The 24,955-nt window shown below is 45.0% G+C and overlaps 1 protein-coding gene across 1 annotated transcript in view; it reads left to right on the top strand.

Annotated features, from left to right (window-relative positions):
* fer1l4 (fer-1 like family member 4) overlaps positions 1 to 24,955 on the top strand; it is a 261,986-nt gene that overhangs the window by 174,571 nt on the left and 62,460 nt on the right. Inside the window, exons 33-37 of the mRNA XM_080204539.1 lie at positions 448 to 554; positions 4,877 to 5,011; positions 10,909 to 11,019; positions 11,753 to 11,880; positions 18,871 to 19,041. Coding sequence (XP_080060665.1) covers positions 448 to 554; positions 4,877 to 5,011; positions 10,909 to 11,019; positions 11,753 to 11,880; positions 18,871 to 19,041 — 652 coding nt within the window. The remainder of the gene's footprint in view (positions 1 to 447; positions 555 to 4,876; positions 5,012 to 10,908; positions 11,020 to 11,752; positions 11,881 to 18,870; positions 19,042 to 24,955) is intronic.

Genomic DNA, 24,955 nt, shown 5'->3' with positions numbered 1-24,955 from the left:
TCTCCACGCGCACTGTCTGTACCTGTAAAGCCTCGATTACCTGAAAAGACTCACATTCCAACCATTATCCTGCAATTGTGTCTTTTGTGTTTGTGAACCCTCCTCTCCACTCACCTGATGAAGGAGCAGCGCTCTGAAAGCTCGTGATTCCAAATAAACCTGTTGGACTTTAACTGGTGTTGTGAGACTTCTTACTGTGCCTCCCGAACAGCACTGTGGTGTACTTACACCACAGGAATTGCAGTGGTTCAGGAAGGCAGCCCACCACCACCTTCTCAAGGATTTCTCTGAGGAAGGAACTGGCTTATCAAATGCAATGATTTGATGTTTACAGGAAATTAGAAACCATCAGTATAAAATGTTGGGCACAAATTAATTTCTAGTCCTGAAATTCTGAGCTTCAGTGAGAAGACTCCACGTCCTCATTCTGTTCTCATTTTTTTACAGCTGTTACTCAATTGAGTGTGTCACCAATCGATGAGATTGAGGAGGAAGTTAATGGGCCAGGTGAGCAGGAGCCCACAACAGCCAAGAAAAGCATTGCATCATTTCAGGTAATTTCATGTTTTCACCAGCGCATCTTTCTCTTTCCCATTGTTAAATTATTAAGAAAGTCCTAAGAGTCATTTAGAAAATCATGATGCAGTCTGATAAAGTCGACATGGTTTTGTGAAAGGAATATTTTGTTTGATAAAAGTATTATAACTCTTTAAGAAGCAGGTAAAATGGATTGACAACCTTCAATTATAACATTTCATATTGTAAGTGCATCAATCTATCCTGATCGATTGACCAACACTGGATCTTGATGCTCTTTTAAAAACTCCTCATTCTTCTCACATGTCCTTTTAGATTTCATCCTTCTGAACATTTCGTTCTTCAGTTTCTCCTCATCCCTGCCTTTAATCTCACTTCTGGGACACCATACCACAGTACATTGGTGAGACCGTGCAGATGCTACGACAATGGATCATCAACTATTCCGACACCTCAGTTTATTCATTGGAATTTCATCCCTGAACAGCTCCATCTTTAAAAAGCTTTTTCACTGACCCAGCTGTGTTCTCTCTCTTGTATTTTGGTGTCTGCTTATACTGATGACCAGACACCTGGAAGAGGGAATGAGGGAGGACAGTTTTCCGAGGAATGGAAATCATGTTACTTCCTGTGATTGATATTAACGAGTTCAAAATGAAATAAAGGAGAACTCACATGGCACATGAATTCTCACTTCCTCATACAATCCCTACAGTACAGAAGGAGGCCATTTGGCCCATTGAGTTTGTACTGACCACAATCCCACACAGGCTTTATTCCCATAACCCCACATATTTCCCTGCTGATCTCCCTGACACTAGGGTCAATTTAGCATGGCCAATTGACCTAATTCACACATCTTTGCACTGTGGGATGAAACTGGAGCACCCGGAGGAAACCCAAACAGACATGGGGAGAAAGTGCAAATTCCACACAGGCAGTGACCCAGCTGGGAATTGAACCTAAGTCCCTGGTGCTGTGAAGTAGCAGTGCTAATCACTGTGCCACCATGCCACCTCATCCTGAGCACCTTTTTACCCATGGAAACATTGGACCAGAGGCTGTTTTTGTAGTTGCTCTCTTCTTGTTACTTGACCATCCTTGCTCTTTCAGAATTTTCTGTTTTGACAACATGTAGAAAGCCAGACTTCAGCAAGCAACATGGATTAGGTGTGATGGCAAACTATTCAATTCAATTTGAATCTTTTGTTATTTGAGTGAGCTGATGAACCCTGGGGGTTTCAATCAGACTTTTTTTGCAGTTTAAACTATGTTGAGAGTAGTGGGATCAATAAGCTCACTGAAGCCTGTTTGATTCTGCATCACTTGGGCATTTTCTAACCCTCCAAGTATCTGTGTTCGAAACCAGTCAAGTCATTTTCAGATAGGGTAACCAACCTGAAATTTAGTCTTGAATTTCCTCTCTCTAACCCTGCGGAAACTTTCCAGAACAACTTTCTTTTTGTTTTAGATATGCTGCATTAACTTACTGAAGAATTCTGGTTAGAGGTTGCAAACCTTGTGTGGAATTTTGCCACTTTTTGACAAAGTGTCATTTAAGATGGGAAATGCAGAGATTGGGTATCCTGTTGGCTACATTGGCACCTTTTACCATTCAATTTTTAAACTGTTGGACAAGATCAATATAAGAGGCGACTCCTATGGGATAATGCTGGCTGATTGTAGTCTGGGCAATGACCCTCTCCCCACAGAGGCTCTACTCACCTGTGCACCTTCAGCAGGTTCTATCATGGGGAATCTGTTGTGATTCACACACCATCATGAATGGCCAATTGAACTGGAGAGGGGGCTTGAGTAAAGTCCCAATAACAATATTTAAGTGTATCATTAGTGGCTGCGGGGGTGGGGGTGGAATCCTGCCAATATAAAAGTCAGTTTGAAACACCCATTCTATTTTACGCCTCACAGCCATTCCGATCCCTGAAATCAGGAGCAGAAAATCCCCCCTCTGATCGTAACCTTCTGATTGTTAATCTAGTCAATTTAATCAGATGCAGATGGAGGAGGAGAAAGTGGGTTCCCGGACATGTGTCCTTTGTTTGAACAGAGGGGAGTACGGTAGGATGAGAGAGGAATTGACGAATGTTGATTGGGGGAGTGTGTTGGAAGGTAGGTCTGCTGAGGAGCAGTGGAGGATCTTTAAGGAGATCTTTCATGGTGCTCAGAAGAAATTTATTCCGATGGTTAAAAAGGATCGGAGGAGGAGAGGTAATAAGCCGTGGATAACAAAGGAGGTGAAGGAAAGTGTTAAATTAAAAGCGGAGGCGTTTAGAGTAGCTAAGAGTAGTGGGCGAGAAGAGGATTGGGAGAGGTTTAAATGTCAACAAAGAATGACAAAGAAATTGATAAAGAAGGGTAGGAGAAACTATGAAGCTGGGCTAGCGCTTAATATAAAAAAGGATAGCAAGAGTTTTTATAAATATATAAAAAGGAAGAGGCTGGCTAGGGTGAACGTTGGACCCTTAGAGGATGAGAGTGGGGACTTAGTGGTAGGGGATGGGGAAATGGCTGAGGCCCTGAATAACTTTTTTGTTTCGGTCTTCACGGAGGAGGACGTGAATAATTTGCCGGGTGTTAGCGATGGAAAGATGGTAGGAGTGGAGGGCCTGAATGACATTATTGTTACTAGAGAGGCGGTGCTTGACAGACTGGAGGGACTGATTGTGGACAAGTCCCCAGGACCGGATGGAATGCATCCAAGGGTCCTGAAGGAAATGGCGGAGGTGATAGTGGATGCCTTGGTGATTATTTTCCAAACGTCGCTGGATTCCGGGGAAGTGCCGGAAGATTGGAAAATGGCTAATGTTACGCCGTTGTTTAAGAAGGGTGGCAGGCAAAAGGCGGGGAATTATAGGCCGGTTAGTTTAACATCTGTTGTAGGTAAAATGTTAGAATCCGTGATCAAGGAGAAAATAGCGAGGCATCTTGAGGAGAATTGTTTGGTAGAGTAGACGCAGCACAGTTTCGTTAAGGGGAAGTCATGTCTGACGAATTTATTGGAGTTCTATGAGGATGTGTCTAGGGCGGTGGATAGAGGAGAGCCGGTGGATGCGGTCTTTCTAGATTTTCAGAAGGTGTTTGACAAGGTGCCTCACAAGAGGTTATTGCAGAAGGTCAGGGGGCATGGAGTTGGGGGTAGGGTGTTAGCGTTGGCTGTCAAATAGGAGGCAGAGAGTGGGGGTCAATGGGTGCTATTTGGATTGGCGGTTGGTGACTAGTGGAGTACCCCAGGGGTCGGTGCTGGGGCCTCAGCTATTTACCATTTATATAGATGATCTGGAGGAGGGAACCGAGTGTATGGTGTCGAAATTTGCTGATGACACCAAGATTGGTGGAACGGCAAATTGTGCGGAGGGTGTGGAGAGTCTGCAGAAGGATCTAGATAGGCTGGGCGAATGGGCCAGGAAATGGCAAATGGAATTTAATGTTGGCAAATGTGAGGCTGTCCACTTTGGTAGGAATAATGGTAGGAAGGACTATTACTTACGTGGCGAAAAACTGCAGCATGTGACGGTGCAGAGGGACCTCGGGGTCCTTGTGCATGAGTCGCAAAAACCCAGCCTGCAGGTGCAGCAGGTGGTCAGGAAGGCAAATGGGATGCTGGCCTTCATAGCGAGGGGGATTGAATATAAAAGTAGGGAGGTCTTGCTGCAGCTGTATAGGGCACTGGTGAGGCCGCAGCTGGAGTACTGTGTGCAGTTTTGGTCGCCGCACTTACGCAAGAATATTTTGGCCTTGGAGGGAGTGCAGAGGAGGTTTACTAGGCTGATGCCGGAGTTGAGGGGGTTGAACTATGAGGAGAGACTGAATAAACTAGGCACGTACTCGTTAGAGTTTAGAAGAATGAGGGGAGATCTCATTGAGACGTATAAGATGATGAATGGGATGGATAGGATAGAGGTGGAGAGGCTCTTCCCGCTCAGAAAGGACAGTAGGACTAGAGTGCACAGCCTCAGGATAAAGGGGGGGCGGTTTAGAACGAAGTTGAGGAGGAACTTCTTCACTCAAAGGGTGGTGAATCTCTGGAATTCTCTGCCCGTTGAAGTGGTGGAGGCTGCCTCGCTAAATATTTTTAAGACGCGGGTTGATGGGTTTTTGATAAGCGAGGGGATTAAGGGTTATGGGGAGAGGGCGGGAATGTGAAACTGAGCCACGACAGATCAGCCATGATCTTATTGAATGGCGGGGCAGGCTCGAGGGGCTGGATGGCCTACTCCTGCTTCTATTGTTTCTTATTATCAAAGACAGTTTCTATTTAACCAGACTTTCCATTGGTGACTATATTGAGCTGTAAAGAATTTCTCTGTTTTGTTTGCAGATTTACTACTCTGAGCTAGAAAATGAGTACAATAACTTTGAGGATTGGCTCTATATCTTCCCTTTATACCGAGGTAAAGCCAATGAAAATGAATTTGGAGATCAGTTTGATGATCGGACCATGGGGAAATACAAGGTCAGCTTGATGTACTGGAGAGTAACTGAATACAGCTGAAGTTTCATCTTTAGCTTTTCTCATCTAATTCTCCTGTTTCGCTTCCTGCTCTTTCCTCTTACCCGGGGGTTTAGCCAGTGCTGACTGTTAGAGTGTTGATCCAGAGGGAAAGAAGTTCCTTAACGATGGTCCATCATCTTCCAATGCTCTATTTTAAAAAAGAGGCATTTTATATGGTTAGATGTTTATTGCTCTGGGATGTGGGTGATTATTGCTCTGGGATGTGTGCTCTGGGATGCGAGTGATTGTTACTCTGGGATGTGAGTGATTGTTACTCTGGGATGTGAGTGATTGTTACTCTGGGATGTGGGTGATTATTGCCCTGGGATGTGGGTGATTATTGCTCTGGGATGTGTGCTCTGGGATGCGAGTGATTGTTACTCTGGGATGTGAGTGATTGTTACTCTGGGATGTGAGTGATTGTTACTCTGGGATGTGGGTGATTATTGCTCTGGGATGTGTGCTCTGGGATCCGAGTGATTGTTACTCTGGGATGTGGGTGATTATTGCTCTGGGATGTGGGCGATTATTGCTCTGGGATGTGTGCTCTGGGATGCGAGTGATTGTTACTCTGGGATGTGAGTGATTGTTACTCTGGGATGCGAGTGATTGTTACTCTGGGATGTGGGTGATTATTGCTCTGGGATGTTGCCTAAACATTGACATTTTCAACAATGTGCTCAGAGGCTCCCTCCTCTGTCCTATTCGGGGACTGCACAATTTGCAAGGATCTATCTGAGTCCCTTTCAGTATTTACTGTATTTGACCATGTTCAGGAGGTGGCCTCTAACTGAGAAAACACTGGTGCTTGTTTAATTAGAAGATTCATGTTTGTAATATATATCCCTGTAACACAAAAGATGATAAAATGTGTAAAATATTAAACTCCAGTTCTAAACCAGGAAATGAAAGAATGCAGAATGCAGTGTTACAGGCATAGCTAGGCGTAAAGATCAACTTAATGCAAGGTAAGTCTATTCAAAAGTCTAACAGCATCAGGGAAGAAGCTTGAATCGGCTGGTACGTGACCTCAGACTTTTGTATCTTTTTCCCAACGGAAAAAGGTGGAAGAGAGAATGTCCGGGGTGCGTGGGATCCTTAATTATACAGTGGGAAATGTAGGTAAAATCAGTGGATGGGTGACTGGTTTGTGTGATGGACTGGGCTTCATTCATGACCCCTTATAGTTTCTTGTGGTCTTGGACAGAGCAGGAGCCATACCAAGCTGTGATACAACCAGAAAAAATGCTCTTGTGTACAGCTCTGGCTGTACTCGGCAGACTTGTTGAGTGAGGGACAGAAGCGACCTAGAAAATGGAGGTGTAAGTATGGGTAAAACTGCCCCTCCAGCAGCCAGCCTTTGTGATAGTTAAAGATAGTTGAAGATGTCGCACCTGGGCTGCAGAGGAACCTGGAGTGGGAGGGTGAGAATCCGGTCGTTGTGGTACATGTGGGTGCCGGCGACGTAGGCAAAATGCGAACTGAGGATCTGGGGAGGGAGTATGAAAAGCTGGGAATAGAATTAAAAAGTAGAACCGACAAGGTGGTTATCTCTGGGCTACTGCCTGAACCGAGTGCAGACGGGCGTAAGGTTGATAAGATTAAGGAAGTGAATGGGTGGCTCAGGGATTGATGTGGGAGGAATGGGTTTGAATTTATGGGGCATTGGCATCAGTATTGGGGTAGGTGGGACCTGTTCAGGCGGGATGGGGTTGGTCTGAACCGTGCTGGGACCGGAGTCCTGGCGAATCGTTTAAATAGGACTGTAGACAGGGCTTTAAACTAATTAGGGGGGGGGAGGGTGCGAGGGCAGGTGACATTACGGGGTCTAAAGTTAAGGAGAGGGTACAGGTAAGGGAAGAGGCCGAGGATGTCCCAATAATAGAGGGAGTAGGGGGCGTGAGTATAGTTGGTAGCGTTACGGCAAATAGGGTCCAGGTGAAGGCTGGGATGAAGGCACTTTATCTGAATGCACGAAGCATTCGGAATAAAGTGGATGAGCTGGTGGCGCAGATCAGCACAAATGGATATGATCTGATGGCCATTACAGAGACGGGGCTGCAAGGTGACAGGGACTGGGAGCTGAATGGCCAGGGGTATCAAGTGTTTAGGAAGGATAGGCGGGAGGAAAAAGGGGGGGGCGCGTAGCTCTGCTGATTAAGGATAGCATCACAGTGGTAGCAAGGGATGATATAGGAACCAAAGAGCAGAAAGTGGAATCGTTGTGGGTGGAGATTAGGAACAGCAAAGGGAGGAAGATGCTGGTGGGTGTCGTCTGTAGGCCCCCAAATAATGATCTGGAGGTGGGGCGGGCTGTTAACACGCAAATAAGTGCAGCGTGCAGGAATGGGACGGCGATAATTATGGGGGATTTCAATCTACATATTGATTGGTTGACCCATGTTGGATGCGGTGGGCTTGAGGAGGAGTTCTTAGAATGCTGCCGGGATAGTTTCCTTGAACAGTGTGTGTTGGAGCCGACGAGGGAGCGAGCTATCTTGGATCTGGTGTTATGTAAAGAGGCGGGTAGAATTAGGGACCTTGCGGTGATCCTCTTGGAGAGAGTGATCATTGTATGGTGGAGTTTCTGATGCAGATGGAGGAGGAGAAAGTGGGTTCCCAGACATGTGTCCTTTGTTTGAACAGAGGGGAGTACAGTAGGATGAGAGAGGAATTGGCGAATGTGGACTGGGGGAGCACGTTGGAGGGAGGGTCTGCTGAGGAGCAGTGGAGGATCTTTAAGGAGATCTTTCTTGGTGCTCAGCAGAAATTTATTCCAATGGTTAAAATGGACCGTAGGAGGAGAGGTAATAAGCCGTGGATAACGAAGGAGGTGAAGGAAAGTGTTAAACTAAAAGCGGAGGCGTTTAGAGTAGCTAAGAGTAGTGGGCAAGAAGAGGATTGGGAGAGGTTTAAATGTCAACAAAGATTGACAAAGAAATTGATAAAGAAGGGTAGGAGAAACTATGAAGCTGGGCTAGCGCTTAATATAAAAAAGGATAGCAAGAGTTTTTATAAATATATAAAAAGGAAGAGGCTGGCTAGGGTGAATGTTGGTCCCTTAGAGGATGAGAGGGGGGACTTAGTGGTAGGGGATGGGGAAATGGCTGAGGTCTTGAATAACTTTTCTGTTTCGGTCTTCACGGAGGAGGACGTGAATAATTTGCCGGGTGTTAGCGATGGAAAGGTGGTAGGACTGGAGGGTCTCAATGACATTATTGTTACGAGAGAGGCGGTGCTCGACAGACTGGAGGGGCTGATTGTGGACAAGTCGCCAGGACCGGATGGAATGCATCCGAGGGTTCTGAAAGAAATGGCGGAGATGATAGTGGATGCCTTGGTGGTTAATTTCCAAATGTCGCTGGATTCCGGGGGAGTGCCGGAAGATTGGAAAACGGCTAATGTTTCGCCGTTGCTTAAGAAGGGTGCCAGGTAAAAGGCAGGGAATTATAGGCCGGTTAGTTTAACGTCTGTTGTAGGTAAAATGTTAGAATCCGTCATCAAGGAGGAAATAGCGAGGCATCTTGAAGGGAATTGCTTGATAGAGCAGACGCAGCACAGTTTCATTAAGGGGAAGTCGTGTCTGACAAATTTATTGGAGTTCTATGAGGATGTGTCTAGGGCGGTGGATAGAGGAGAGCCGGTGGATGTGGTCTTTCTGGATTTTCAGAAGGCGTTTGACAAGGTACCTCACAAGAGGTTATTGCAGAAGGTAAGGGGGCATGGAGTTGGGGTAGGGTGTTAGCGTGGGTAGAGGATTGGTTGTCAAATAGGAGGCAGAGAGTGGGGGTTAATGGGTGCTATTTGGATTGGCGGTTGGTGACTAGTGGAGTGCCCCAGGGGTCGGTGCTGGGGCCTCAGCTATTTACCATTTATATAGATGATCTGGAGGAGGGAACTGAGTGTATGGTGTCGAAATTTGCTGATGACACCAAGATTGGTGGAACGGCAAATTGTGCGGAGGGTGTGGAGAGTCTGCAGAAGGATCTAGATAGGCTGGACGAATGGGCCAGGAACTGGCAAATGGAATTTAATGTTGGCAAGTGCGAGGTGGTCCACTTTGGTAGGAATAATGGTAGGGGACCTCGGGGTCCTTGTGCATGAATCGCAAAAACCCAGCCTGCAGGTGCAGCAGGTGGTCAGGAAGGCGAATGGGATGCTGGCCTTCATAGCGAGGGGGATTGAATATAAAAGTAGGGAGGTCTTGCTGCGGCTGTATAGGGCATTGGTGAGGCCACAGCTGGAGTACTGTGTGCAGTTTTGGTCGCCGCATTTACGCAAGGATATTTTGGCCTTGGAGGGAGTGCAGAGGAGGTTTACTAGGCTGATACCTGAGTTGAGGGGGCTGAGCTATGAGGAGAGGCTGAATAAACTAGGCTTGTACTCGTTAGAGTTTAGAAGAATGAGGGGAGATCTCATTGAGACGTATAAGATGATGAATGGGATGGATAGGATCGAGGTGGAGAGATTCTTCCCGCTCAGAAAGGACAGTAGGACTAGAGGGCACAGCCTCAAGATAAAGGGGGGGCGGTTTAGAACGGAGTTGAGGAAGAACTTCTTCACTCAAAGGGTGGTGAATCTCTGGAATTCTCTGCCTGTTGAAGTGGTGGAGGCTGCCTCGCTCAATATTTTTAAGACGCGGGTTGATGGGTTTTTGATAAGAGAGGGGATTAAGGGTTATGGGGAGAGGGCGGGAATGTGGAACTGAGCCACGACAGATCAGCCATGATCTTATTGAATGGCGGGGCAGGCTCGAAGGGCTAGATGGCCTACTCCTGCTCCTATTTCTTATGTTCTAGGCCTGATTAATTGTTTGAACTGCAATCACTCCAATTAATGGGCAGGAGAAAACTGTACCAGACAGAAATCACATGGGAAAGAGAAGAATCTTAGTGAACTTGCTGCGGAAAGGGTGCTCCCCTAAATGGATTCCTCTCTCTCTTGACTTTACCTAATATTGTGTGTGGCTATCAGCCTGTAGCCAGACAACCCTGAGCTGTGTGTAACTGGTCTGCATTCGGACCTGCAAAGCTGAGACCAGTTCATGAGAACTCCCAGATATCCACCGAAGAATTCCTGATCGACAGCTTTGAGATTCTGCAAACTTTATCCTTTGTTTAATAATATTCATCCTCTAAAGCCCAAAAGAGACTCTCTTTGTCCTTTGTTTAGAACAAAGAACACAGGACACTACAGCACAACAGGCCGTTTGGCCCACAAGTTGCGCCGATCATATCCATGTCTACCAGGCCTATCTATAACTCTCAATCCCATTAAATCCCATGTACTCATCTAGAAGTCTCTTAAAAGACCCCAGTGAGCCTCCACCACCACCGACGGCAGCCGATTCCACTCACTCACCACCCTCTGAGTGAAAACCTTACCCCTGACATCTCCTCAGTATCCGCTCCCCAGCACGTTAAACCTGTGTCCTCTCATAGCGACCATTTCAGCCCTGGGAAATAGCCTCCGAGAATCCACCCTATCTATACCTCTCAACATTTTATAAACCTCTATCAGGTCGCCTCTCAATCTTCGTTTGTCTGTGTATGTGTGCAAAATTCTTCAGGAAAATAGATATTCATGCTTCTCAACTTAAACCGTGTGTTAACCAAAACTTGCGACTTGTTAAAAGAAGTTTGGTCTCTAATAAAGAATTGTTCTGAGTTTATTGAAATAAGCCTGGTTCAAGACTCCAATATGTTGGATACCAGAAGAGAAGGTGAATAATTGGTCATTTTTACGAGGAAATTTAAACTTTTAAATTGAGGATATAAGTTGTGGAATGTTGGGGCTAGGGAATATGCACACTGTTCCCATTCTGGTTCTAACATTAGTTGCTGTTCTCCTTTGCGCAGGGTTCCTTCCGAATCTACCCGAATGAGGAAGCAGAAGCTGATTTTAAAATCTTACAGGGGATCCCGAAGAATAGACCAATCAAAGTCCTTGTCAGAGTTTATGTGGTGAAAGTGAGTACGCTTCTCACAAAATTATGCAAACATTCACAAGCACAATGTTGGGATCATGGAGTGAAATGAAACCCTTTTAATCTATTTCTGTACAGATTTAATCTTCCAAAAAAAGCCTGAAGTAACAAAGAGTGGAATTTGGTGGCAGGGTATCATTTATTTGGGTGATGGGTGGAGACCCCACTGCCATCCCAACCTCACCCTGATGAAAACCTGTGGACAGCTTCTTACCCACCCTAGGAAGAGTTAATGCCCAATTAGGGGTCTTGCTCCACCGCCACTGGTGTTGATCTTGCAATGAGTGAGGGGGTTTCCTGCATTGCCATGCCGGTACCCCTAAGGTAAACCTTGCTGTTTGCCCATGGGGGCAGCCTCTTATTCAAATAGATGGGGGGAGAGCACTGCCCTTGCTGCATCACCCCCTCCCCACCCTTCTCCCATGTTGATTTCCCACCTTCATTCAACTGTGGCCATTTAGCCACCTTATTTCCTAGTCTGAGATGGAAATGGTCATATCAGGTGCCAGAGTTCCGGGCTTTCTGGAACTTTTTATGGGACGAGAGTCTGAAAATCAAATGATAAGGACCAGATGAAACCCTGTCAGCCCTTTCCTGTGATACAATACCCACTCAGCACCCAGCCTGAGAAACGCCCCATTTGTGGGCACAGAAGTAAAACAAAAATTGTCGTATGAATATTTTTGTCAAATTTCAATGAATTTCTCTTCTTCAAGGCAACTAACCTTGCCCCCACTGACCCGAATGGAAAGTCTGACCCTTATATTGTGGTTAAAGTTGGTGAACAAGTACAGGACAGTAAGGATCGCTACATCCCCAAACAGCTGAATCCAGTCTTTGGAGAGTGAGTATTTGATGCAGGTTTGTAGTTATGAAAACGATGCAGCAAAATAAAATAGTTTTGTTCATAATTTTGTTTGTTTTCTGTTTTTAGTAATTGTTCACTTCAGGGACAGCCTCAAAGTGGCTTCTGTCACTGACTGCATGAGAATGGTAAAATATACAGGGGTTACATAGCAATAGTTATTGACTGACCAGATAAAGCTGTTCAGAATAACTCTTCACAAACACAGACAGCTATTAAAGTATCTCGATCTATCAATCTAGTGTCCTACAGTCTTGTGGCTTCTCAAAAGAAGTATATATTTGAAAGTTTTTATGAGTTGAATGGTTGAGTTTATTGATGTGTCAGAAGCAGCTCTAGAGATAAACAGATATCTGATTATGGTAGGCAAGCCAGTTACCTGAGAATTAGCCTGAAGAGAAAACTGTTCAATAAAAGTCCACATGATTAATTTGAGATCAATTTGATGAAGGTCAAACTGCACAAAAGGAGGAAGAGGGTAGCTAACAGAAGGGTGGTCCACTCAAGGACAGTGGAAGGAATTTGTGGGTGGAGTCAGGTGACGTGGGTGAGGTCCTTAACAAGAACTTTGCATCAGTATTCACAAAGGAGAAGGACATGGTGGATGGTGAGTGTAGAAAGGAGGATGTTGACATTCTAGGAAACGTTGAGATAAAAAGGGAAGAGGTGTTGGAGGTTTTGAAAAACATTAAGGCGGACAGGTCCACAGGGCCAGATAGGATCTATCCCAGAATACTGAGAGGGGCGAGGGAAGAAATTGCTAAGGCCTTGGCCAAAATCTTTGTATCCTCTTTAGTCACAGGTGAGGTACCAGAGGATTAGAGAGTAGCTAACATTGTTCAAAGAACAAAGATCATTGTTCTTTGGAAAACTGGGCAGAGAAATGGCAGATGAAATTTAATCCGGACAAATGCGAGGTGATGCATTTTGTTTGATCCAATTCAGGTGGGAACTATAAAATAAATGTCGGAACTATCAGGAGCAAAGACACACAGAGAGATCTGAGAGTTCAGGTCCATAGATCCTTAAAAGTGGCAACAGAGGTGAAAAAGATGGTGAAGAAAGTATATGGCATACTTGCCTTCATCGGATGGGGCATCGAGTATAAAAGTTGGCACATTATGTTACAGTTATATAAACATTGGTTAGACTACATTTGGAATACTGTGTCCAATTTTGGTCACTGTACTACTAGAAGGCTGTGGAGGCTTTGGAGAGAGGTTTACCAGGATGCTGTCTGATTTGGGGGTATTAGCTATGAGGAGAGAATGAATAAACTGGGATTGTTCTCCCTGGAAAGATGGAGGATGAGGGGCAACTATGAGATGCATAGATAGGGTGAACATTTAGAAGCTTTTTCCCAGGCAGAAATGACAATTACAAGGAGGCACAAGTTCAAATTAAGTGGGAAAAGTTTTGGTGGAGATGTGTGGAGAAAGTTTTTTTTACACAGAGGGTGGTGGGGGCTTGGAATGCACTGCCAAGTGAGGTGGTTGAGGCAGTTATGTTAGCTACATTTAAGACTTATCTTGTTCGGCATATGAACAAACAGGAAATCGAGAGATAAGTGGTTGGTCTAGAAAGGACAACGTGATCGGTGCAAACTTGGACCAGGGCCGAAGGGCCTGTTCCTGTGAACAAAGAACAAATAAAAGTACAGCACCAGAACAAGCTCTTCGGCCCTCCAAGCCTGCACCCACCATGCTGCCTGAATGAACTAAAACCCCCTACCCTTCCAGGGACCATATCCTTCTATTCCCATCCTATTTATATATTTATCAAGATGTCCCTTAAAAGTCACTATTGTATCTGCAAATGTGAGGTTATCCACTTTGGTAGAAATAATAGTAGCAGGGATTATTATTTAAAGGGTGAAAAGCTGCATTTTGCTACAGTGCAGAGGGACCTGGGGGTCCTTGTGCATGAGTCGCAAAAACCCAGCCTGCAGGTGCAGCAGGTGATCAAGAAGGTGAATGGGATGCTGGCCTTTATAGTGAGAGGGATAGAATATAAAAGCAGGGAGGTCTTGCTGCAACTGTACAGGGTCCTGGTGAGGCTGCAGCTGGAGTACTGTGTGCAGTTTTGGTCGCCGCATTTGCGAAAAGATAAATTGGCCTTGGAGGGTGTACAGAGAAGGTTCACTAGGCTGATACCAGAGATGAGGGGGTTGGACTATGAAGAGAGATTGAATAGACTGGGTCTGTACTCGTTGGCATTTAGAAGGCTGAGGGGGGATCTTATAGAGACTTACAAGATAATGAAGGGGCTAGATAGGGTAGAGGTAGAGAGATTCTTCCTGCTTAGAAAGGATAGCAGAACTGGAGGGCACAGCCTCAAAATAAGGTGGGAGCAGTTTAGATCAGAGTTGAGGAGGAACTTCTTCACTCAAAGGGTGGTGAGTCTTTGGAATTCTCTTCCCATTGAAGTGGTGGAGGCTACCTCGCTGAATATATTTAAGTCACAGGTAGATAGGTTCTGATAGACAAGGGAATTAAGAGTTATGGGGAGAAAGCGGGAAAGTGGAACTGATCTACTTCAGATCAGCCATGATCTTGTTGAATGGGGGGGCAGGCTCGAAGGGCTAGATGGCCTACTCCTGCTCCTACAAAGAATAAAGAACAACACAGCATGGGAAACAGGCCCTTTGGCCCAACGAACCTGCGCCGCCATTTTAACATTGAGTCCCCTCTCCACCCATGACCCTTGTCTATGCTTATGGCATTCCACATTCAGGGAAGACTAATTTAGGGACAATTTGTTACACCAATCAGCCTAACAGCACATCTTTGGGGTGTGGGAGGAAACCGGAGCACCCGGCGAAAACCCACGCAAGCATGGGGAGAACGCGCAAACTCCCACAGACACTGGCCCAAATCCATGTATCTGCACAGCAAACAGTGCAAGAGACAAGAAAATACTAGAGAGGCATGTGTGTTGGCAGAGACTTGGTGGGCTATGCTATGCTGTTAAGAACTAAGAACAGTATGGCACAGGGGCAATGCAGGTGGAGAAGGTAGTCAAGAAGGCATACGGCATGCTTGCCATCATCAGCCAGGGCATTGAGTTTAAAAACTGGCAAGTCTTGTGGTAGCTTTATAGAATCTTAGTTAGGCCACATTGGAATATAGTGTTCAGTTCTGGTCATCACACTACCAGAAGGATGTGGAGGCTTTGGAGAGGATACAGGAAAGATTTACCAGGATGTTGCCTGGTATGGAGGGCAGTTGCTATGAGGAGAGGTTGGAGAAACTTGGCTTGTAGTCACTGGAATGACGGGGGTTGAGGGGCAACCTGATAGAAGTCTACAAGATTATGAGGGGCATGGACAGAGTAGATAGTCAGAAACTTTTTCCCAGGGTGGAAAAGTCAATTACTACGGGACATAGTTCTAATGTGCAAGAGGCAAGGTTTAGAGGTGATGTACAGGGCAAGTTTTTTATACAGAGGGTGGTGGGTGCCTGGAACTTGTTGCTGGGGAAGGTAGTGGAAACAGATACATAAGAACATAAGAAATAGGGCAACATGACAGATCATTGGTAGGGCATTAAATGAATATTTTACATACGTATTCACCCCCGAGAATGAGTAGGTAATTATGGAACTCGAAGAGAGACTGAGGTTCTAGAACAAATTGCTGCAGGGAGTGACAAGGTATTGGAGGTATTGGCAGGCTTAAACTGGACAGATTTGCAGGTCTGGATGAATTGTGTCCCAGGCTGTTGTGGGAGGAGAGGGAGGAAATTACAGGGACTCTGACCCAAATATTTTATTCCTCTCTGGCCACCAAATTACAGGAATTAATGGAGAAGATTCTTAGGGACAGAATGTACTCACATCTGGAAGAGAATAGGCTTATTAGCGATAGGCAGCGTGGTTTTGTGAAGGGGTCACGTCTCACAAGCATGATTGAATTCTTCGAGGAAGTGACAAGAAAAATTGACCAGAGTGGTGGATTTTGTATATATGGACTTTAGTAAAGCCTTTGATAAGATTCCTCATGGCAGGCTGATATAGAAGGTGAAGTCATATGAGATCCAAAGTGAGCTGGTAAGATGGATGCAAATCTGGTTTGAGCGTAGAAAGCAGAGTAGCAGCGGAAAGGTCCTTTTTTAATTGGAAGTCTGTGACAAGAGATGTTCCACAAGTAAGGGCTGGGGCCTCTGTTTGTAATGTATATAAATGATTTGAAGGAAAATGTAAATTAGTAAATTTGCAGATGACACAAAAATTGGGGGAGTAGCGGATAGTAAGGAGGATTGTCAAAGGCTACAGCAGGATATAAATCAGCTGGAGACCTGGGCCGAAAGGTGGCAGATAGAACTTAACCTGGACAAATGTGGGTGATGCAACTTGGAAGATCTACTGCAGAAGGAAAGTATACTGTAAACGATAGAGCCCTTAGAAATGTTAGCATGCAGAGGGCTCTAGGCATATAGATCCACAGTTTCCTGAAGGTGGCAACTTAGGTGGATAAGGTGATCAAGAAGGCGTCAGGCATGCTGGCCTTCATCAACTGGGACATAGAGCATAGGAATTGGAACATCATGTTACAGCTGTATAAGACATTGGTTAGGCCGCATTTGGAGTATTGGAAGGGTGCAGAAGAGATTTACCTGGATGTTGCCTGGTTTGGAGGATATGGACAATGAAGAAAGATAGAACAAACTTGGATTGTTTTCATTGGAGTATCAGAGGATGATGTGGAACCTGTTAGAGGTTTACAAGATTATGTCAAGCTTGGATAGAGTGAATAATCAGAATCTTTTTTCTCACGATCAAAGGGTCAATTACTCAGGGGCATAGCTTGAAAGTGAGGGGAAAAGCTTAAAAGAGATGTATGGGGCAGGTTTTTCATGCACAGGGTGTTGAGTGCCTGAAACCTGCTGCCGGAGGAGGTGGTGGATAGATACATGAATAGGCAGGAAATAGAGGGATAGGGACCATGTATAGGCAAGAAAATATTAGATTAGAGAGACGGCTGTGTGCTAAAGAACAAAGACAAAGAAAAATACAGCACAAGACCAGGCCCTTTGGCCCTCCAAGCTTGGGCCGATCATGACACCTGCCTAGACTAAAACTATATCCTTCCATTCCCATCCTATTCATGTATTCATCTAGTTGCCCCTTAAATTACGCTATCGTACCTGTTCCCATCTCTCCCCAGGCAGCATGTTCCAGACATTCACCACCCTTTGTGAAAAGAACTTGCCTCACACATCTCCTCTAAACTTTTCCCACACCACATTCTGGTTGCCACACTGCCAGAAGGATTTGGAGTGTTGGAGAGGGTACAAAAGAAGTTTACTTTAAACTTATGTCCCCTAGTACTTGATTTTTCTACCCTAGGAAAGAGCTTCTGACTATCCATTCTGTCCAAGACATTCATAATCTTGTAAATGTCTATCAGGTCACCCCTCAACCTCTGTTATTCCAGTGAGAACAAACAGAGTTTATCCAAATTCTCCTCATAGCTAGTACCCTCCAGACCAGCCAACATCCTGGTAAACCTCTTATGTACCCTCTCCAAAGCTTCCATATCCTTCTGGTAGCGTGACAACCAGAATTGTACACAATATTCTAAATAAGGCTTAACTAAGTTCTGTACAGCTGCAGCATGACCTGTGAATTTTTATAATCAATGCCTGACAGGTGAAGGCAAGCATGCTGTATGCCTTCTTGACTACCTTATCCACTTGCGTTGCCACTTTCAATAATCGGTGGACATGCATGCCTAGACATCTCTGCCTGTCAATATTCCTAAGAGTTCTACCATTTGCTGTAACCTCTGACAATCTCCTTCACTATCTGTACCTCCACCAATTTTTGTATCGTCTGCAAACTTACTAATCAGACCAGCTACATTTTCCTCCAAATCATTTATATATACTACGGACAACAAAGGTCCCAGCACTGATCCCTGTGGAACACCACTAGTCACAGCCCTCCATTCAGAAATGTACTCATCTACTGCAACCCTGTGTCTTATATGGCCAAGCCAGTTCTGTATCCATCTTGCCAGCTCTCCTCTGATCCCATGTGATTTCACCTTTCGTATCAGTTTACCATGTGGGAACTTATCAAAGGCGTTACTGAAGCCCATGTATACAACATCCACTGCCTTTCCCTCATCCATCATTTTCGTCACTTCCTTGAAAAACTCAATCAAGTTAGTGAGGTATGATCACTCCTCCATAAAACCATGTTGTCTATCACTAATAAGGAAACTGGTTGCCAGATGTGAGTAAGCCCTGTCCCAAAGAATCTTAGAACATAAAACACTACAACACAAACAGGCCCTTCAGCCCACAAGTTGCGCCGATCATATCCATACCACCAGGCCTATCTATAACTCTCAATCCCATTAAATCCCATGTACTCATCCAGAAGTCTCTTAAAAGACCCCAACGAGTTCGCTTCTACCACCACTAACAGCAGCTGATTCCACTTACTCACCACCCTCTGAGTGAAAAACTTACCCCTGACATCCCCTCTGTACCTGCTCCCCAGCACCTTAAACCCATGTCCTCTCATAGCGACCATTTCAGCCCTGGGAAATAGCCTCCAAGAATCCACCCTATCTATACCTCTCAACATTTTATAAACCTCTATCAGGTCACCTCTCAATCTTCATCTCTCCAGGGAGAAGAGACCGAGCTCCCTCAACCTATCCTCATAAGATATGCCTCCCAATCCAGGCAACATTCTTGTAATCCAGAATCTTTTCCAACAATTTCCAATATTGTTCTTTGTTCTTGTAAGCTTGTCAGAAAGTATATTCTTGAATGAAGTTAAATAGATTGTTTTTTATATTTTTTAAGATATGGATTCTCTGGTGCCACTCATACATATGCAGTCAGTTTGATACACCAAGTAATTGCAAATACTTTAACCTTGAATTCCTTCATTACAATGTGAATGAAATCTTTAACTACTTTAATTAACAAGTATATTGTTCTGAAATGTTCTCAGAGTGTTTGAAATGACCGTTGCATTTCCGATGGAGACAGAGCTCACCGTTTCAATATTTGATCACGATATGGTTGGAAAGGATGATCTGATTGGAGAAACGAAACTTGATCTGGAGAATCGATACTACAGTAAACACCGAGCTCAGTGTGGACTGCCGGCACAATATGAAGTGTAAGTACACCTTAAAATGAGCACATCAACCTTTCAACATAAATCCGTGAGATAAATCAGAACCCTATATCTGTGTCTGAACTGGGGAGACATTAACCAGCAGCACAATTCACTTCTCAGAAAACAGCTTTGTTAAATTTTAACACAATAGTGAGAAAATTGCATAATAACTTGTTGCTTTCATTCAGAGGCCACAGTTTTCCATTCACCCTGCTCTTAGCACAGTGATGGGCAACCTCGGCTAGTGAGTGGGTTGCATGACGGGCCCTCTTCCAACTCAATAGGCGTAAGATTGAAATCAGACATGTTCACTCACCATGATCCCATGGATAAGATTAAATACATTTAATACATGCTGAATATTTCATAAATTACAGAAGATGCTTCATTATTTATTAGTTTATCGAACCATCAGAACTTTAAGTATTAAAAATAAAATATATGTTTAGACTTAATTATCTCGTGAATATGTCAATCCCTGTCTTTGGCTCAAGAATCTTTAATTTTTCATGTAGCATTTGCTGATTTGGGGGCAGGATTGGTTGAACAGTCTAGTGAGTCTTCTACACAATTGTTTTTTTCATATTTGAGGCCTCATTAACAGAGAGTCTGGGTCAGTCGTTCCTGCTGAATTCTGAACCTTGGCCACAAACATTGCAACAATGTCATTATCAGCAGTTCCCAAGATTTTAACCCCTGAACAGTATTACTGTGAGGCAGGAGTAAAGCCTGACTTTTTGTCTAAATATTTGGTCTCAAAATCTTGTCTTTCACAAGAGTATGATATTTAATGCTGGATGAGGAACATCCAAAGAGTGTTCATTCACAGCCAATGAGAGGTTTTAGTAACAAGGTTGGGGCTGGAGAAGTTGGAGTTATTCCCTGAGGAGTAAAGTAGATTGAGGTATAATTTGAAAGAGATGTACAAGATTGTAACAGGTTTAGGTAATAACTAACAGCACAGAGGGATTTGGGGTCCTAATCTCAGAGTAAGGGCGGGCTCACCCATTTAATACAGAGATGAGGAGATAATTTTAGAGCGGAGCTGAAGGGAATCAGCATTAGTAGAGAAATGGTTTTGGGGAAATTGATGGGATTGAGGGTGGATAAATCTCCAAGTCCTGATAATCTTCATCCCATCATATTTTAGTAAAGCATTTGACGAGGTCCCTCATGGCAGGCTGGTGCAAAAGGTTAAATCTCACGAGATAGAAGGTGAGCTAGCTAGATGGGTGGAGAACTGGCTTGGTCGTGGAAGACAGAGGGTAGCAGTGGAGGGGTCTTTTTTCCGGTTGGAGGTCTGTGACTAATGGTGTTCCTCAGGGCTCTGTACTGGGACCTCTGCTATTTGTGATATATATATAAATGATTTGGAAGAAGATGTAGCTGGTGTGATCAGTAAGTTTGCGGACGACACAAAGATTGCTGGACTTACGGATAGTGATGAACATTGTCAGAGAATACAGCAGGATATAGATAGGCTGGAAAATTGGGCGGAGAAATGGCAGATGGAATTTAATCCAGATAAATGCGAAGTGATGCATTTCGGTAGATCTAATGTAGGGGGGAGTTATACAATAAATGGCAGAACCATCAGGAGTATAGACACACAGAGAGACCTGGGTGTGCAAGTCCACAGATCCCTAAAGGTGGCAGCACAGGTGGAGAGGGTAGTGAAGAAGGCATATGGCATGCTTGCCTTTATTGGATGGGGCATAGTGTATAAAAGTTGGCATGTGATGTTGCAGCTGTATAGAATGTTGGTTAGGCCACATTTGGAGTACTACATCCAGTTCTGGTCGCCACACTACCAGAAGGACATGGAGGTTTTGGAGAGTGTACAGAGGAGGTTTACCAGGATGTTGCCTGGTATGGAGGGTCTTAGCTATGAGAAGAGATTGCCCTCATTTGGCCCATATCCCGCTATACCCATTGTACCCATGTAACTATCTAATGGTTTTTAAAAGATAAAATTATACCTGCCTCTGCTACTACCTCTGGCAGCTTGTTCCGGACACTCACCACTCTCTATGTGAAAAAACTGCCCCTTTGGACACTTTTGTTTCTCTCCCCTCTCGCCTTAAATCTATGTCCTGTAGTTTTAGACTCCCCTATCTTTGGGAAAAGATATTGACTATCTACCTTGTCTATTCCCCCCGTTATTTTAGAGACCTCTATAAGTTCACCCCTCAGCCTCCTACGCTGCAGAGAGATAAGTTACTAATATTGATTGGAATTGCTATAGCTCTAGCTCGTTAGAGGGGTCAGTTTTTGTTCAAAGTGTGCAGGAAGGTTTTTTGACTCAGTATGTAGATAGGCCAACTAGAGGTGAGGCTATATTGGATTTGGTGCTGGGAAATGAGCCAGACCAGGTGCTAGACTTGGAAGTTGGTGTGCATTTTGGTGATAGTGACCACAATTCGGTTACGTTCACCTTAGTGATGGAAAGGGATAGGCATGAACCTCGGGTCAGTAGTTTTAGCTGGGGGAAGGGTAATTAAGAACAAAGAACAACACAGCACGGGAAACAGGCCCTTCGGCCCAACGAGCCCGCGCCGCCGTCCCATTGTCTCAGTGACCTATTCATGATTTTAGTCTACGCCTAATGTGCGAGGATCAGGGAGGTCCAATATAGGGACAATTTGTTACCCAATCAATCAGCCTAAAAGCACATCTTTGGGATGTGGGAGGAAACCGGAGCACCCGGAGGAAACCCACGCAACCACGGGGAGAACGCGCAAACTCCCACAGACACAGGCCCAAATCCATGTGTCCGCACAGCAACAGAGATAGTCTCTGAGCTGTCATGTTGCCCTCGAGATGGTCCAGTTTAAGCACACTAACGACATGAAGCAATAGGCAACTCCCGAAGCAACATCCAAGAGCAGCCCACTACAACCTGCCGCATGCATGCCCCTTGCTGGTCAACAAGGTGGACTTAAATGCCTGTGGAGACAAAAATTCATTATTAAACAGGCAAAGACTGTAACATCCCTGAGGCAAAAACGGAATCCCAAGCCTACAATGTTTAGTAAGGCCTGCTATATCCCCCTATATGTAGACCGCTCATGTGGCTGTCTAAGTGACTCTTAAACAACCCTAGCGTGCCTGCTTCCACCACCTTACTCGGCAGGTATGAGGCTATTAGGAGAGAATTAGGAAGCATAGGTTGGACGAGGAGATTACAGGGACTGGGAACGTCCAAAATGTGGAATTTTTTCAAGGAACAGCTACTGCGGGTCTGCAATAGGTATGTCCCTGTCAGGCAAGGAGGATTTGGTAGGGCTAGGGAACCGTGGTGTACTAAAAAAGTTGATTCGTTGGTTTGGAAGAAAAAGGAGGCTTATGTTCGGATGAGGCTTGAGGGCTCAGGTAGTGCATTAGAAAGCTTTAGATTGGCTAGGAGGGAGTTGAAGAGGGAGTTAAGAAGGGCTAAAAGAGGACATGAGATGACTTTGGCTGATAGGATTAAGGAGAATCCTAAGGCGTTCTATAGGTATGTCAAGAACAGAAGGTTGGTTAGGGCAAGATTAGGGCCAGTTATAGACAGTAGAGGGAAGTTGTGTGTGGAACCGGAAGAGATTGGAGAGGCATTGAACCAATATTTCTCTTCGGTGTTCACGCAGGGGGACATGAATGTAGCTGTGGAGGACACTGGGGTGCAGGGGTGTAAAATAGAAAGTATTGCAGTTGAAACCGGGGATGTGCTGGATATTCTAGAGGGTCTGAAAATAGATAAGTCCCCTGGTCCGGATGGGATTTACCCTAGGATTCTCTGGGAGGCTAGAGAGGTGATTGCAGAGCCTCTGGCTCTGATCTTCAGGTCATCGTTGGTCTCTGGTATAGTACCGGAAGATTGGAGGACAGCGAATGTTGTCCCATTGTTTAAGAAGGGGAACAGAGACTTCCCCGGGAATTATAGACCGGTGAGTCTTACTTCTGTTGTGAGCAAGGTTTTAGAAAGAATTATTAGGGATAGGATTTATAGTTATTTGGAGAGTAATGAATTGATTAGAGACAGTCAGCATGGTTTTGTAGCAGGTAGGTCGTGCCTTACTAACCTTATTGAGTTCTTTGAGAAAGTGACCAAAGAGGTGGATAGGGGTAAGGCAGTTGACGTGGTGTATATGGATTTTAGTAAGGCGTTTGATAAGGTTCACCATGGTGGGCTTCTGCAGAAAATGCAGATGTATGGGATTGGGGGTAATCTAGGTACTTGGATCAGGAATTGGCTGGCAGATAGGAGACAGAGGGTGGTGGTTGATGGTGAATATTCGTCATGGAGTTCGGTTACGAGTGGTGTGCCTCAGGGATCTGTTTTGGGGCCACTGCTGTTTGTAATTTTTATTAATGATCTGGATGAGGGTATAGTTGAGTGGATTAGTAAGTTTGCTGATGACACCAAAGTCGGTGGTGTGGTAGATTGTGAGGAAGGGTGTCATAGTTTGCAGGGTGACTTAGACAGGTTGCAGAGCTGGGCCGCGAGGTGGCGGATGGAGTTTAATGCGGAGAAGTGTGAGGTAATTCATTTCGGTAGGAGTAACAGATGTGTTCAGTATAGGGCTAACGGGAGGACTTTGAATAGTGTGGAGGAGCAGAGGGATCTAGGTGTATGTGTACATAGATCCCTGAAAGTTGGGAATCAAGTAGATAAGGTAGTTAAGAAGGCATACGGTGTCTTGGCGTTTATTGGTAGGGGGATTGAATTTAGGAGTCGCAGCGTCATGTTGCAACTGTACACAACTCTGGTGCGGCCGCACTTGGAGTACTGTGTGCAGTTCTGGTCCCCACATTACAGGAAGGACGTGGGGGCTTTGGAGAGGGTGCAGAGGAGGTTTACCAGGATGTTGCCTGGTATGGAGGGGAGGTCATATGAGGAGAGACTGAGGGATTTGGGGTTGTTTTCGCTGGAAAGAAGGCAGCTAAGAGGGGATCTTATTGAAACATATAAGATGATTAGAGGTTTAGATAGGGTGGATAGTGATAGCCTTTTTCCTCGGATGGAGAATGCTAGCACGAGGGGGCATGGCTTTAAATTAAGGGGTGGTAGTTATAGGACGGATGTCAAGGGTAGGTTCTTTACCCAGAGGGTGGTGAGGGATTGGAATGCCCTGCCTGCTGCGGTTGTAAATGCGCCTAGTTTGGGGGCGTTTAAGAGATCTGTGGATAGGTTTATGGACGAAAAGGGATTGGTTTAGATTAGTGGGTCAGTGTTTTTTTTTTAGAAAAACTGGTAGGCGCAACATCGTGGGCTGAAGGGCCTGTTCTGCGCTGTAATGTTCTATGTTCTATGTTCTAAGTTCCAGTCTATTCAGCCTCTCCTTATAATTCAATCCATCAAGTCCCGGTAGCATCCTGGTAAACTAGTAGAGTTGGCCAAGGAGAAGAATTGTTTGATAGAGCAGACGCAGCACGGATTCGTTAAGGGGAAGTCTTGTTTGACGAATTTATTGGAATTCTATGAGGATGTGACTAGTGCAGTAGACAGAGGGGAACCGGTGGATGTAGTGTTTCTCAATTTTCAAAAGGCATTTGATAAGGTGCCTCACAAAAGGTTGCTTCAGAAGGTTGGGGGCATGGAGTTGCGGGTAAGGTGTTAGCGTGGATAGAGGATTAGCTGTCTAATAGGAAGCAGAGAGTTGGAATCAATCGGTGCTATTCTGATTGGCGGTTGGTAACTAGTGGAGTGCCACAGGGATCGGTGCTGGGGCCTCAGCTATTTACTATTTTTATAGATGATCTGGAGGAGGGGTCTGAGTGTAGGGCAACGAAATTTGCTGATGACACAAAGATAAGTGGAAAAGCAAATTGTGCGGAGGGTGTGAAAAGTCTGCAGAGGGATCTAGATAGGCTGAGCGAGTGGGCGAGGACCTGGCAGATGGAGTACAATGTTAGCAAGTGTGAGGTTATCCAC

Source organism: Carcharhinus amblyrhynchos, chromosome 16 (genome assembly GCF_965287045.1).
Source record: "Carcharhinus amblyrhynchos chromosome 16, sCarAmb.v2.hapA, whole genome shotgun sequence".
Taxonomy (NCBI): domain Eukaryota; kingdom Metazoa; phylum Chordata; class Chondrichthyes; order Carcharhiniformes; family Carcharhinidae; genus Carcharhinus; species Carcharhinus amblyrhynchos.
Note: the sequence above shows the minus strand (reverse complement) of the source record. Positions and strands in the feature narration are given on the sequence as shown.